This window comes from Mustela putorius, unplaced genomic scaffold, assembly GCF_011764305.1.
Source record: "Mustela putorius furo isolate JIRA1106 unplaced genomic scaffold, ASM1176430v1.1 tig00003898_pilon_pilon_pilon, whole genome shotgun sequence".
NCBI lineage: Eukaryota > Metazoa > Chordata > Mammalia > Carnivora > Mustelidae > Mustela > Mustela putorius.
In genome coordinates, this window is record NW_025422047.1 from 28131163 (window position 1) to 28147980 (window position 16818).

Below are 16818 nucleotides of genomic sequence, written 5' to 3' on the forward strand. Positions count from 1 at the left end.
AAATTTAACTGCCTGAAGTAGACAAATGCAGTAATTTCATAAACAAAACGATTTACTAAAATTAGGACAAAAATTAAATTATTTTGCTAACCATTGTCTAAAGGGAATTAAAGCTACCAGAATTTCAAAAAAGATAAAAATCTGACCTCTTGATCAAGGACAGTTGCAGTGATTTCCACTAGTACTGTAGGCAAATTGTGACCAACATCAGAATCACAAACTTCTTTTAAGAGTGCTTCAGAGCAAAAATGAATCATTTTTCGAATCAGAGCAAGACTTGCCTTCCTTAAAAAAATAAATAAATAAATAAAATGATTTTAGGAAGCCAGGAAAAGAACCTAAAATAAAACAAAATGCAATTATACATTAAAGAAAACAAAAATATCCAATGGTAAGGTTTACACACTCTGTTAAAAAGTAAACTGAATAAATGTATACAAAAAGAAATATATGTAACTATGTTCTCATATAAATGGAAAGTAAGAGATCCTAGTAATCCCAAATCCTTAAATACTTCCACCGTGAACAATTTGGCATGGCTCTTTTTCTTTCTATACTCATCCACTGCTTTGCTTAGAACACAGATACTCAATAAAGTCATACAAACTAACTCAGTTTTATAACAAGGAACCTATTCTTTTAAAATAAAATAAACAAGTATATAACATACATTTAAATTATAATAGACTCAAAAGAAATTGGTCTATCACATAAAAGATAGTTCATTTAACACGTATTTTCTGAGCATATAACAATATCCTAGGCACCGACGTATAGATATTGTTGTTACCCTGATTTGCGGTAACTTCCACAAGGATGGACAAGCAAAATTCCTACTTAAAGTCAAATAAAGGCAGGTGACACATGAATTTCTACAGCATGTGGTCCCTACTCGATGTATATCCCAACTCTATTTTTTTTTCCAATTCTCTTTAGCTGAAATTCATAACACTATATATTCTTCAAGTGAAAAAGCATTTTATTATAAAATCAAATATGTTATAGAATATGGTAGGCCAAAGAGTAGGGAATCTGATGTGGGTGTCGATTCCAGGATCCCATAATCATGACCTGAGCCAATACCTCTAAAATATTAGGCGCAACTATGCCAACACTCAATACATACCTAATAAACTCAATACATACTCAATACCTCAATACTTAATTTTTATTCTCAAACCTAAAGAGAATTCAATGTAATTATCTTCACTTTAGGAGAAACCAATTAAGATAAAAGAGGTTAAGTACCTTTTTCATGGCCACATATTTAGGAAGTAGCCACTCTGCAATGCCTCTAGAGTCTGAGCTCTTAACTAATGCTTATGCTTTCTTACTTGCCACAATTAAATGTGTATAACTATTACCTGGAGAATTCAACATCGAATGTACTAAAACTAAAATTATATTTAGATAATCCTGAAACATACAAAGGTACATACATTTATCTATTTATTTATTTTATAAGTACCATAAAGTTATTGTAGAAACTTTAGGAAACACAAATTAACAAAAGAGAAAAAAAATTACCTGTAATTCCAAAATTCCAATCCCCAACCCTGAAACATTTAAAAGTGATAGAAAATAACCATCGAAAAAAAAGAAAAAAGAAAAGAACAATCGAGGGGAACCCAGGTGGCTCAGGCAGCTAAGTATCTGAATCTTGGTTTTGGCTCAGGTCATGAGCTCGGGGTCAAGGAATGGAGCCCTACCTGAGAATCTTTCCCCCCCACCCACTTCTCTTTCTCCCTCCGCTCCTCCGCCCCTCCCCCTGCTTGCTTATGCACACACTCTCAAATAAATAAATTTTTAAAAAAAAGAAAGAAAGAAAGAACCATCTAATAAGGAATCTGTTATATGGTGGCATACTTTTATAGTTTTCTGATGACCTTATCATGAAGCAGTTCTACTCCAAATATATCAGGATTCTTTTATTGGCATGACAGCTAGTCCTCTAAAACATTCAGGCCAAATTATCTTGTTCAAAATTGAACTTGCTGACTCCTCAAGAGAATTCTAAGTTTTGTTTAAAAAAAGGAGAGGGCCACTCATACCTATACCTCTGTACCTATTTAGAGAAGAATAAAAACCAAGCACTTTAATGGTCACAGTGAATTATTTTACTGACACTTTCTCCTACTTAAAACGGTCTGCCTGCACTTTAATGTCAACTTCTAGGCACTTGAATCTTACAAATCTACTTGTTCTAAAGATCTCCTTAACTTAAAATATCCAATATCAAATTCTCAATCACTCAAAAATTCAGTACTCATTCTTCACCTATTCCTTTCCTTCACCTCTCACAACTAACTGGTCACTAATCCCTATACAACCCATCTCTCAACCTTTTGAATTTGTTTCCACCAATCTAGTCCCCCAGCAACTGTTTTTGAAGTTCATCTTGCAATGAACCTATGTAGTTTTCATTCTTGGCCTTCTGGTACTTTTCTCCACTGGGCTGCCAATGGAATCTTCATAAATCACAAAATTAACTGTGACAAATATCCTCACAGGTATGTAATGACCCTTCCTCAACTGTGGAGTATGGCTCATTAGCACTGGCCACAGAGGTCTTCAAAGGCCTCCTCTCTACCTTAACATTGTTCTCTGAGATATCCAAATATATCCCATTAATCCAAACACACTCCATTAATATTAAAATAATTACAACTGCTAACAAAACACATTCACTCAATTATGCTCTAAATATCTACTAAGGACCTACTGAATATCAAGCCCTGTTCTATACCTCTTTATCTTTGCAAGAATATAGCTGTACATAGGCCAGCTCTCAATGAGTTCACTTTGGAGGGGAGACAGACAATTAAACAAACACAAGTCAAAGAAGAGCAAGATTTCAGACACTGAAAGCTCTGTAAAGACATTAAGACATCATAATTTATGTGAAAGGTATCCCAGGGGTAATTTAAATTAGATGAACAAAAACATCAGTGGATGGAACATCTGAACTGAGACCTAAACAATATGAAGCAACAAACCACCCAAAAGACCCAAGGATAAGAAAAGTTTCCAATAAAGGGAAGTACAAAAGCCCTAAGTTAAGAATGTATTTGAAGTGTTTCAAAAATAGAAAAAAGGCTAGCTTATTGTACGTGTAATGGGCTAGGGGTTAGATAGTACTAAATGAGGTCAGGGAAATGGGTGGGGCTTATGTAAGACTTTGTACGCCCAAGTGTTTTAAGGGCACCTGGGTGGCTCAGTCAGTTAAGCTCAGTCAGTTATACTCTTGATTTGGACTCAGGGTTGTGAGATCAAGGCCCTTGTCCAGGCTCTGTGCTCAGCGAGAAGTCTGCTTGAGATTCTCTCCCTCCCTCTCTTCCCTCATCCCCCAGTGCCCTCAAGCTCTCACTCTCTCTTCAAAAAAAAAAAAAAAGAGGTTTTAGTTAAAGCCAGATGGAAGCTACTGGAGGTTTAAATCAGAAGGTGATGTAATTATGATTTTTAAAATAAATTAGACGAGGGGGTGCCTGGGTGGTTCAGTGGATTAAGCCTCTGCCTTTGGCTCAGGTCATGATCCCAGGTCCTGGGATGGAGTCCCCCATCAGGCTCTCTGTGAAGCAGAGAGCCTGCTTCCCCCTCTCTCTCTGCCAGTCTCTCGGCCTACTTGTGATCTCTCTCTCTGTCAAATAAATAAATAAAATCTTTAAAATAAAATAAAATAGACTAGTATGTAGGAACATATTAGAAAAGAGCAAGAGAAAAGAAAGACTAATTAAGAGGAAACTGCAGTACTCAAACTACAGACTACGAACCAGAGTTATTAGCAACAGTTGAACAGGAAAGACACATTATAGAAAGAGAGCCACCAGGATTTTTAACAGGATGGACTGACTCATGCCTCCGTGCCTTTGCACATAAAGTTGCCTAGTGATCCTTCCAATCTGTCTGCCTACAAAATCCCCAAGTATCCTTTAAACCCCAATTTAAATCTCACTTCTGCATAAAATCTTCTCCAACTCTGCACCCCAGTTAACTGTTAAATTATCTATATTCCCAGAGAACTCTGATGGTATGTCTAGTCTTATCACTTACTACTCTCATTAATCACATCTTCCTCAGTACCTGCAACAAAGGGTACTGTAAGCAAAAGCCAAGTCCCATTTCTTTGGGTAAATTTCCAACAACCATCTCACATTGCCTCTACCAAAAAGGTCTCCATAAAGCTCAATAAATGTTTGCTGTACTTACCAAAATTTCTCTAAAGTTGATACTCAGGGAGCTACAAAAACTGTTAGGAATCTAGCCTTTTTGATTTTCAAAATTCCTTAAGTCAGATAATCAGAAGAAAAGATTTAACTTTAAATCTCCAATCAAATCTCCAATCTAAATTTTATTCTTACCACACCTTTTCAATAAACACAGATACTACAAATAACTACCTTATTGAAGGCAGCATAGTTTGCTGAAATGTCTGTGCGAACACTGGCAATAACCTTTTCAAGTATATAGGTGCCATTTCTGGATCTCCTTTTGGTTCATTACATTCTTCTTCATCTTTGTTTGTGTCTTTCTTTTTCTTATCATCTCCTTTATTAACTGGACACATCCAATCACCTGCAGACAAACGTTGTTCAATAAAATAAATTTTGGGAAAATTTTTCTTTCAATGAAAAAAACATTAGGATGTACGGAATTTCAAACTATAATTATCCCCGGGGCACCGGGGTGGCTCAGTCAGTTGGGCATTTAACTCTTGATTTTGGCCTGGGTTATGATCTCAGGGTCATGGGATAGAGCCCTGCATCAGGCCCCACACTCAGCAGGGAGTTTGCTTGATATTCTCTCTCACTCTCTCCCTCTCCCTTGCCCCTCTCACTGTTTGTGTGTGCTCTCCCTCTCTCTCAAACAAATACTTAAGAGAAAAAAAAGTATCCCTAATTAAAAATAATTAAACTGAAATTAAGATACTATATCTATCAAAGGCATTTGTAAAAATAATACTGTTCCAATTCATTTCAGTACATGTGCTGCCTGAAGCAAGCACAAGAATACTAAAGAATGCTAGTTCCACCAATGAGCTGAATCACAACTTAGGGAAATAATTTTGGAAATTCCACTTGATTCTAGGAATTATTTCACAAAGTTTTCAGATTCATCTACTCTGTGAAAACTTAAAAATTTGGTCAAATTACTTCATCTATATAACACCTAACTGTTCTTTATGACATTCCCATGCCCCTTAAACTTTTTGTTTTTGGAATGCCTAGGTGTCTCAGTCGGTTTGGCTCAGGTCATGATCCTGGGTTCCTGGGCTCCAGCCCCACACTGGGCTCCTTGCTGAGCAGGGAGCCTGCTTCTCCCTCTGCCTGCTGCTCCCCCTGCTTGTGTGTGCTCTTTCTCTCTCTGACAAACAGATAAGTAAAATCTTAAAAAAAAACTTTTGGTTTTGTCATTCTGAAATTATGCACCAGTCTCAAAGAACACTGAGCAGTACTGTTAAAAGTTTATAATATGTTAAAGTATGTGCATATAATTACTTGACTTAACAGCAACAGTTCATTTATATTATGTTAATACATACATAAGAAACTCTATCTATAAAAGTGAAGCTGAAAAATAACAGCAGATGGCATAAAGGAAAGACTGTACCACTTACCTGGAGATTGAAGAATAGCTACTACTTCACTATGGCCCCTTTCCCGCGCTTTATCTAAAGGAGTTTTCCCATCTTCATCTCTCAGATCTGGGTTTGCACCATGCCGTAACAGAGTCTAGAAAAGAAAAACATTTCATTTGAATATAAGAATTAACAATTCATTTCAAAATCCAACTCTGTAATCCTCAAACTGTACCCACAGATTTCGGACTCAATATTAATTGAGCAGACACCAACTGAACGCACTATTTTGCACATATCACCTCAAAAATAGTCTCTCTAGATCTTGAAAAAGTTACAGATTAATTTCACTTGGTTATTTATTAATAATTCAAAATAAGTACATTCATATGTGAACCTATAATCTTTTTCTTCAAACTCCTCCTCCCAAGTTCCTTAACAGAGAGGTAATAGTGTACATTTGTGACATGGTAATCATCTTCCTCATTTCCTATATACTGCCAATTACTATGTTCAATCAATTCTCCTAGAATGTACTACAAAACTTATATCTAAAATACTAAGTCACATTATTTATCAATTTTCAACGGACAATGGACCCTCTCCCCAACAGACTGCTAAGGTCTTTTGAACAGAGAACACATCTCATGTTTTTCTAACCAACTGAGCTAACCGGCTGCCTTTCATGTTTTTCTCATCAGCCTCAGAGCTCCAGTTTTTCTTACTTTGTTATGATGTAACAGATATAGCTGATATATAAATGAATACATACACACATCTGCAAAGTACACAGTACTGGCTAAAAAAGCCAACTGCAGAATCATAATACTTTAGCATTTTATCAAATCTAGGATGCCACAGATTATTAGATGTATCATTAATTACCACAAAGAAAGAAAGAAAAAGCCAGTTAAATTCTGTAATATACTTTCTCATTGCTTCAAATTTTTTTTAACCTTAATGAAAGAATTTTTTTAGACTTAGATTTTTTTCTCACACATTACACGGATAAAAATAGATAAGAAACTATAAATGAACTATAAGGTATTCTGTAACTTCACATACTAAGCACAATTCTTCATAATTAATTAATTTTTATTCAAAATCAATAATATTTGTATTTCTACAAACAACGCTATCATCTGTGCCATAAAGAACATTAAAGATGCAGCATTTCTGAGTGCTTCTCTATTGGACAGGATTTTTTATTCCTGTTGCATGAACAGGTAATGATAACTATGCTGCAATTTCTATCTAATCAACAGCAATTATACAACATTTTCCTATTTAAGAGATGTTAAAATGTGTATGGAGGGGGATGGGGGAAAGTGGAGGTGTATCTTTGAATCAATTAAAACAGAAGAATCTATGAAGATTAAATGATAAGACATGTTAAATACCTAAGATACTGGCTAGCACAGAGTTTCTGTGCTCAGTGAGTCATACCTATCATTATTAGTAATAGCACCTATTGCTCACTGTAGGGTGACATATAATCAAGTTGAGATAGGATAAAATACAATTCATTTGGCTTCTTCTCTCCCACCCAACCACTCACAACTGTAAAACAGTATAGGTCAAAAGAAAATGGGTCAATAAAACTTTTATCATCCTGAGAAGCATCATTCTCTTTAAAACCAAACCAACTGAAATTAACAGAATTTGACCTTGAGAACACCCTTACCAAATTAGAAAACTAAGCTGTTAACCCAAATTTTCATATACTGTAAAGATGACAATAACAGAAGCTACCATGTAGCATCTACGATATGCTGACTACTATACTATGTGTTTTTACGTATTTTTTCCTAGTTAAACAATAATCATGCGACACACAGTATATACATTTAATCGAAAAAAATCCAAGTCAAACTGAAGAAATTTGCCTAAAGCCACAAAACCATCTTGCTTCTAACAAGCCGAAGCTTGAATCCAAGTGTGCCTGACTTAGTGGCAGACTACCGTAACACTGCCAAATTACTTCACATTATGAAGATTCTAGATACCTAGATCATCTACACATTTGGTTCAACCCTTCTAATTTGACTTCTCTAGACCTTCTCAATTTCTAACTATAAAAAGAATTCCCCAATGTCCTCTCCTAATCTGAGAGTCAAAGATACTATGATTCTTCAGCAAATAAATTATTTGCTTTAATGATAAATAAAAACACAAATATGTACAAAATTATTTGGTGCCAAGAGTAAGAAATTGAAAAAATTAAAGTGTTTAGCAACAGGTGAATAAATCTGCAGTATATCCACACAGGGCAAGTATACAGATGTAAAAATGTTACCCAAATACCAATAGGAAGAGATCTTCAATATACACTATTAAATGAAAAACTAAAGTATACATCAGTATATGTAACGTTACACTTTATATTAGAAAAGAAAGGAATAAGTATATATATTTCTTTTTGCTTATATCTATGTTAAGAAACACTAAAAAAAGATAAACTAGACACGCTTACCTATAGTGAGCAATGGGGAATGGAGTGAATGGAGATGGCATGGAAGCATGACTTACAGAATAAAAGCTTTTATAGCATTCTAATTCTGGAACCATGTTAATGTTAAATATTAAATTAATAATTTAAAAACCTGGATTTTACCTTTGCTACTTGAGGTCTTCCAAAACATGCAGCATAATGTAATGATGATGACCTTTGACCCCTATTAACATCAGCACCTCTTTCACAAAGAAATTCTACCTGTAAAATTATGAAGAATCATAAAGTTGCCTTATTAATAGTTCTATCTTTGATTTAAAACACTAGCTTCTAGTTATCAGCTTACCATTTCCTGAGTTCCAAAAGCAGAGGCCCAGTTTAATAGAGTCTGACCCACATCATCCATAAAATTTACTTCAAAGGCTGGAAGTTTGAAGGAAAAAAATAAATTTTTAAAAATCCAACAAAATAATACTGAACTTTTCTACAGTGGAAACCATTTAAAGATTGTTATTAACAATCACTAAATACAGAGTCAATTTTAAACATTTAGGTCAACTCTACAGTAGTAAATCATACATCAACAAATTCTGCTAAGAAAAGATATTCTAAAATTTTTAAACCACTGAGGATTCACAAGGCTTTAAGCCTTAAATATAAACATAAAAGAAGAAGAAGGAAAAAAAACTATACAATTCAACAAGGTACTAGTTTCCTTAATTCATTTCATTTACTCAGGTTTTATCATGCAACGGGCTGATAATTATAGGTATGGGGAGGGGAGAGGATATAGAAAAGGCTGGCCATTATATTATCTGGCACAGCCGCTAAAAATACTGTCTAAAATCTACAAACTAGGGCGCCTGGGTGGCTCAGTGGGTTAAGCCGCTGCCTTCGGCTCGGGTCATGATCTCAGGGTCCTGGAATCGAGTCCCGCATCAGGCTCTCTGCTCAGTGGGGAGCCTGCTTCCTCCTCTCTCTCTCTGCCTGCCTCTCTGCCTACTTGTGATCTCTCTCTGTCAAATAAATAAAATCTTTAAAAAAACTAAAAATAAAAAAATAAAATAAATAAAATCTACAAATTAGAAATTGCCTATATAATTCCTATCTCACAGTTTTCTTTTTATATTTTAAAAAATATTTTCCGACCTCCTGTGTCAATTGCATCTATAAGTGCATCAGTATCTTTACTCCGAATACAGTCTATAAGCTGCCGATGTGAGCGCTCCCCAGAGCTATCCAATCTCCGAAGTCCTGGGATTCTGCCTGTAGATCCAGCACTAGACTTTGGCAAAGCTTTTCGTCCTTCAAATAATAGCACCAAGAGAAGGTCGACCAAACGCATGGTATCAAGCACACATCTTTCATCACCCTGCAAAGCACTTTCAATTGAATCAGGAAGCTCCGACCTCAGGAGATCCTAGAAAGGCAATGGGAGAAACGTTTTAAGTTTAATAGATTTGCATTACACAAAAAGACTTTTATTGAAAGATTAAAAATCAAAGATTCAAAAACACTCTTACGTGTGTGACTACTGGAGAGCCTCTGCAAAGTGTTGAGAGCAGACTTACAATTGTTGACACCTGATTACTCAATTTGGAATCCGCAGCTGTGGAAGGCGCTCCTGCAGTGCTGCGACCTGGTTTACAAGCAGAGGATGGCCCTGACACAGTACCACCAGCAGCAGCCATGCGTGATAACAGCTCCTCAGTTAAGCCATGCTTGGCTAACGGAGCTGGATCAACACCACGACGGGTAAATCGGTCAGCTAGTGATGCAAAACACCGCAGAGCTCCATCTGAAACCTGATGATATCAAGAATATGCCGTGGATAAAATTCACCCAAAAAGGACTAGGGTCTGGTACTGTTAATTTCATTCCTGAGATTGTAAGAAAGGCAGCTGTAGCAAAGATATAAGCATATCACCCATCTAGATTTTAATCCTGGCTCCACATTCTGCTAACTCTATGACCTAAGGATATTACTTAACTGCTCAAGGCCTCAGTTCCCTTAGATATAAAGTTGGGATAATAGTACCTATAATTCACAGTCCAAGCTTAAGTAAGATGATAAATGTAAAGAAACTAGATGGACAGTAAAAGTGCAGTAAATGTTAACTATTATTATGAACAATTCTGCCCCCAAAAAATCTACAAATATCAACCAAAAATAATTAACAGGACGGTAAAAAGGCATTTAAAAGTCAAGTTTTATTTTCCAAAGTATGTTCATTTGAAAAAAAAATTACACATAAAAGACCTTAAATACTGTGTTATTTTACATTAATGAAAATTACCTTTTTAAGTCAACAAAATTGTGCTGAATCAACAAACCACTGAATACAATGCAGCTTTAAAAATTATGTATTCCTAAAATGTTTAAGTTTTAAAAATAAATGTAGCACTTTCATAATTTAAAATGTTTCACTGCCAAAACAAAAAAGATGACCATATAGAAATATGAAATGAGAAAAGAAGAAAATGGAATTACCTCTAATTCACCAAGTGAAAAGTTCAAATAACAGCATTATCAAAGTTATAAATAAGGGACACTATAAAATCACTTCTTGAATACAAAGTATATAATGGCAATTTATTTACCTGATGATCTTCATGTTTTAATAAACTAGACAGAGATTCCACACAAATTTCTAGAGAAGAATCTTGAGGTTCCATTTTGCCACAGAGTCTTGATACCACAGCCATGGCAGAGTGCAAGGTATCTTTATGAACCAAGTGTCCACTGTCACGAATGAAGGTAAGCACACAATTCAAACCACCAGCTTCAAAGACTGCTCCTGACTCACGAGTACATATCAGTTCTAATACCTAAAACAGTACATAAAAATTAACAAAAGAATACAGTAAGTCCAATTTTAATTTTAATTTCTAGCATCATAGAAAATATAATGTGTCCTCCAAATTTATCAGTAACCACATTTTAAAAAGTAAATCACAACAAAATTAGAGTATTATATTTAACTTAGCCCAATACATGTAAGGCATCATTTTAAAGTTATCAATCTTAAAAATTTATGTATTTTACATTCTTTAATGTATTTTTCTTACAGGTTTTTTTTTTTTTCTTTCATTTCTTTTTTTAGGGACACCTGGGTGGCTTAGCAGGTTAAGTTAGCAGGTTAAGTACCTGCCTTCAGCTCAAGTCATGATCCTAAGGTCCTGGGATCAAGTCCCTCAGGCTCCTTACTCAGTGAGAAGACTGTTTCTCCCTCTCCCCACTACTCTCTCTGCTTGTGCTCAACTCCCTCTGATTAAAAAAATAATAATAATTATTTTAGGGATGCCTGGATGGCTCAGTCAGTTAAGCGTCTGCCTTCAGTTCTGGGATCGAGTCCCACATTGAGTTCCTTGCTCAGTGGGAAGCCTCCTACTCCCTCTCTGCCTGTTGCTCCCCCACTTAGACGCTATGTCTCTGACAAATAAATAAAAAATTATTTAAATTATTTTCAAGAGAGTATAAACAGGGAGAGGAGCAGAAGGAGAGGGAGAGGAGAGAGAGAATCCTAAACGGATTGATCCCATGACCATGAACTCATGACCTGAGTCAAACTTGAGTCCAAACTACTTGAATTCAACAAACTGAGCCATCTATGAACCCCATAAACTTTCAGGTATTGAGTCTTCAAAATCCCAAGGATATTTTACACTTATTTTACTTTCGGGTACCACATTTGAAATGTCCTAAATGGCTACCGTATCAAACAGTGTAGGTTTAGATGGTGAAGCCTGCATGGGAAGTTAATTAAAATAACTTCGTGAAAGATTACAAAAGTTCTACATGTTAAATGAATAAATAAATAAATGCTTGCTGTTGCATTACTCATAATCCTCACACTCTCTGAATTTCAAAACATGAAAAATTAACTCTCAGGGGCACCTGGGTTCTAGGATCAAGTCTGCATCAGGCTCCCTCCTCCACAGGAAGCCTGCCTCTTCCTCTCCCTCTGCCTGCCCTCCTCCTTGTGAGCGTGCACATAGGCACACACGCACGTGCACTCTCTCTGTCAAATAAATAAATAAAAATTCTTAAGAAATTAACTTTCATTTTCCAAATTATGTTGATGTTTAAGGAGTTCAGGTAAAACTAAAGAGTTAACAGAGTCCACAGATCTTATAGATCTTATCAGAAAATTTAGACTTTATTCTTAAAGCTCGAAAAAGAAAAATGTTGTTTTAATTAACATATAATGTATTATTTGTTTCAGGGATACAGGTCTGTGATTCATCAGTCTTACACAATTCATAGCACTCACTATACCACATACCTACCCACTGCAGCGTCCATCACCCAGTTACTCCATCCTTCCCACCTCCCTCCCCTCCAGAAACTCTCAGTTTGTTTCCTGAGATTAAGAATCTCTTATAGGGACGCCTATAAGCCAACTGGGTGGCTCAGTTGGTTAAGCGGCTGCCTTCGGCTCAGGTCATGATCCCAGCGTTCTGGGATTGAGTCCCACATCAGGCTCCTTGCTCAGCAGGGAGCCTGCTTCTCCCTCTGCCTCTGCCTACCATTCTGCCTGCCTGTGCTTGTGCTCTCTCGCTCTCCCTCTAACAAATAAATAAATAAAAATCTTTAATAAAAAAAAAATTAAATTAAATTAATTAAAAAATAATTAAAAAAAAAAAAGAATCTCTTTTGGTCTCCCTGTCTGGTTTCATCTTATTTCATTTTTCCCTTCCTTCCCTTATGATCCTCTGTCTTGTTTCTCCAATTCCTTATATCAGTTGAGGTCATATAATTGTCTTTCTCTAATGGACTAACTTCATGTAGCATAATACCCTCTAGTTCCATCCACATTGCTGCAAAAGGCAAGATTTTTTGATGGCTGCATAATATTCCACCATATATATATGCCACATCTTCTTTATCCATTCATCTGTTGATGGACATCTAGGCTCTTTCCATAGTTTGGCTACTGTGGACATTACTGCTATAAACTTTGAGGTGCACGTGCCCCTATGGATCACTACATTTTTATCTTTGGGGTAAATACCCAGCAGTGCAATTGCTGGATCATAGGGTAGCTCTATTTTCAACTTTTTGAGGAACCTCCATACTGTTTTCCAGAGTGGCTACACCAGTTTGCATTCCCACCAACAGTGCAACCTCAACAACATCTGTTGTTTTCTCACTTGTTAATTTTAGCCATTCTGCCTGGTGTGAGGTGGTATCTCACTGTGATTTTGATTTATATTTCCCTGACGCCGAATGATGCTGAGCACTTTCTCGTGTGCCTCTTGGCCATCTCAATGTCTTCTTTGCAGAAATGTCTGTTCATGTTTTCTACCCATTTCTTGACTGGATTACTTGTTTTTCAGGTGTTGGATTTTGGTACAATGGCAGTAGCAGATTTTCTCTAAAGAAGGGATTTAAGGTAGCATTCTCGTTGAAAAGATGGGATGTTTCAGTGATTAAGGGTACCTTACACAAGACTGCAACTCTCAACTGTTCATATTAAAGACCGATAAGGTTGATGTGGACTATAGGGAGACAGAGATTTTAGAAACTAGCCTTTTATCTGGTATGTCACTTGCAAATATTTTCTCCTGTTCTGCTGGATGTCTTTTAGTTTTGCTGACTATTTCCTTTTCTGTGCAAAAGCTTTTTATTTTGATGAAGTCCAAATAGTTCATTTTTGCCCTTGTTCCCCTTGCCTTTGGTGACATTTCTAGGAAGTTGCTGCAACTAAGGTCAGAGGTTGCTATGTTTTCCTAAAGGATTTGGATGGATTCCTGTCTCATGCTGAGTTCATTCATCCACTGTGAGTCTATTTTTGTGTGTGGTGTAAGATAATGGTCCAGTTTCATTCTTCTGTATGTGGCTATCCAATTGTCCCAACATGGTTTGTTGAAAAAAAAAAAAAAAAACTGTCTTTTTTCCATTGGACATTCTTTCCTGCTTTGTTGAAGATTAATTAACCAAAGATCTGAGGGTCCATTTCTGGGCTCTCTATTCTGGTCCATTGATCTATGAGTTGGTTTTGTGCCAGTACCATACTGTCTTGATGATTACAGTTTTGTAATAGAGCTTGAAGTCCAGAATTGTGCTGCCTCCAGCACTGCTTTTCTTTTTCAACATTCCTCTGGCTATTCGGGGTCTTTTCTGGTTCCATACAAATTTCAGGATAATTTGTTCCATTTCTTTGAAAAAATAAAATTGATGGTATTTTGATGGGCATTGCATTAAATGGGTAGATTGTTTTAGGTAGCCCAGACATTTTCACAATATTTGTTCTTCCAATCCATAAGCATGGAATGTTTTCCTATTTCATGTCTTCCTCAATTTCTTTCATGAGTATTCTATAGTTTTCTGAGTACAAATTGTTTGCTTCTTTGGTTCGACATTCCTAGATATCTTATGGTTTTGGGTGCAACTGTAAATGGACTGACTCTTTAATTTCTCTTTCTTCTGTCTTGTTGTTGGGATATAGAAATGTGACTGACTTCTGTGCACTGATTTTATAGTCTGACACTGTCAGTATTCAGTAAAATTCCTATGAGTTCTAGTAGTTTTGGAGTAGAGTCTTGGGTTTTCCACATAAAGTATCATATCATCTGCAAAGGATGGGGCTTTGACTTCTTTGACTATCTGGATGACTTTTATTTTTTATTTTTATTTTTTGTCTGATTGCTGAGGCTAGGACTTCTAGTACTACGTTGAATAGCAGTGGTGATAATTGATATTCCCGCTGTATTCCCGACCTTAGGGAAAAAGCTATCTGTTTTTCCCCAATGAGAATGATATTCACTGTGGGTTTCTCATAGATGGCTTTTATCTTATTGAGGTATGCAGCCTCTATCCCTACACTGTGAATAATTTTGATCAAAAAAGGATGCTATACTTTGTCAAATGCTTTTTCTGCATCTATTGAGAGTATCATATGGTTTTTGTTCTTTTTTTATTAATGTAGTGTATCACACTGATTGATTTTTGGTGTTGAACCAACCTTGCAGCCCAGGAATAAATCCCACTCGGTCACGGTGAATAATCCTTTTAATGTACTGTTGGATACTACTGGCTAATATTTTGGTGAGAATTTTTGCATCCATGTTCATCAGGCATATCAGTCTGCAATTCTCCTTTTCGATGGGGTCTTTGCCTGGTTTTGGGATCAAGGTAATGCTGGCCTCATAAAATGAGTTTGGAAGTTTTCCTTCCATTTCTATTTTTTGGAACAGTTTCAAGAGAATAGTAGTAAGTCTTATTTAAATGTCTCCCAGAATTCCCCTAGGAAGCGAACTGGCTCTGGGTTCTTTTTTGTTGGGAGATTTTTCAATTAGCAATAATCATGCCTCGGATAAACCTCATCGGCTACGATACTGCCGCTGCACAAAGGTGTTGGGAGATTTTTGATGACTGCTTCAACCTTGCTGGTTATGGGTCTGTTCAGGTTTTCTATTTCTTTCTGGTTCAGTTTTAGTAGTTTGTATATCTCTAGAAATACATCCATTTCTTCCAGATTATCTAATTTGCTGGCATATAGCTGCTTATAATATGTTCTTATCATTGTTTCTATTTCTTAGGGGTTGGTTGTGATCTCTCCTCTTTCATTCATGATTTTATTAATTTGGGTCCTTTCTCTTTTTTTTTTTTTATAAGTCTGGACAGTGGTTTATCAATCTCATTAATTCTTTCAAAGAACCATCTCCTAGTTTTGTTGATCTATTCTACCATTCTTTTGGTTTCTATTTCATTGATTTCTGCTCTGATCTTTATTATTTCTCTTCTCTGCTGGGTTTAGGTTTTATTTCCTGTTCCTTCTCCAGCTCCTTTAGGTATAGGTTTAGGTTGGGTATTTGAGACCTTTTTTATTTCTTGAGAAAGGCTTGTATTACTATATACTTTCCTCTTAGGACCACCTTTGCTGCATCCCAAAGATTTTGAACAGTTGTGTTTCATTTTCATTTCTTTCCATGAATTTTTTTAATTCTTTAATTTCCTGGTTGACCCATTCATTCTTTAGTAGGACACTCTTTAGCCTCCATGTATTTAAGTTCTTTCCAACTTTCCTCTTTCAACTGAGTTCTAATTTCAAAGCACTGTGGTCTGAAAATATACAGGGAATGATCCCAATTTTTGGTACCAGCTAAGACCAGAAAAACATTTTAAGCAGAAAAATAATATGACCAGAATTCCAGTTAATCACTGGGAATGGGCCATAGGAGAATATAGAGGGAAATGCAAAAAAAATTCAAGCATTAATATGGGATGAGAGAATGAGAGCTTAACTAAGGCTCTAACAACAGAGACAAACAAAAGGAAATAAACTAAAAATACTTCACCATTTATTACATGTGTGGAGTGGAAAAAAGGAAAGAAGGAAAAATGGGGAAAAAATGGAAAAAAGGAAAGAAAGGATAAAGCACAAGTTTCTGCCTACAATGGGTAAATTCAATGACAATTATTAAAATAACTACCTGTAGTAAAAGATCATGAATTCAAACAGCTGCTAGAGCTGTCCAACAAGCCTTTGAATATGGAGTTTAGAACTCAAGAGAGAGGTCAGGCTAGAGATAAAGACATGAGGGCCATATACAAATGAATGGTATTGATGTTGACACATGGGATTATCTAGGCAAAGTTGTAGTTTTAAGAAGGTTAAAAAAAAAGAACCTTGGAAAATACTACCATTTAAGAATAAATTAATAACAATAATCTGCAAAGGAAACAGAAAAAGGGAGAGCAGGGTGTAAAAGACAAGACAGAGTTTGAAATAATAGGAGTTGATGAATAAACAATGGAGTAAAATCGCAGTCCTGTAAGAAACAT

The 16818-nt window shown here is 35.9% G+C and overlaps 1 protein-coding gene and 1 non-coding gene across 7 annotated transcripts in view; both read right to left on the bottom strand.

Moving 5' to 3' along the window:
- The window catches only part of HECTD1 (HECT domain E3 ubiquitin protein ligase 1), a 99001-nt gene that overhangs the window by 53902 nt on the left and 28281 nt on the right, over positions 1 to 16818 (bottom strand). For all 6 annotated transcript variants that reach the window (XM_004755146.3, XM_004755144.3, XM_004755143.3 and 3 more), the window contains exons 4-11: positions 10629 to 10856; positions 9551 to 9832; positions 9177 to 9447; positions 8374 to 8450; positions 8190 to 8288; positions 5615 to 5729; positions 4398 to 4572; positions 147 to 285 (exon numbers count right to left, since the gene is read on the bottom strand). In XM_004755146.3, coding sequence (XP_004755203.1) covers positions 147 to 285; positions 4398 to 4572; positions 5615 to 5729; positions 8190 to 8288; positions 8374 to 8450; positions 9177 to 9447; positions 9551 to 9832; positions 10629 to 10856 — 1386 coding nt within the window. The remainder of the gene's footprint in view (positions 1 to 146; positions 286 to 4397; positions 4573 to 5614; positions 5730 to 8189; positions 8289 to 8373; positions 8451 to 9176; positions 9448 to 9550; positions 9833 to 10628; positions 10857 to 16818) is intronic.
- LOC123388417 lies at positions 15250 to 15386 on the bottom strand. Its single transcript, XR_006602959.1, has one exon. It is a non-coding gene; the product is annotated as a U4 spliceosomal RNA (small nuclear RNA).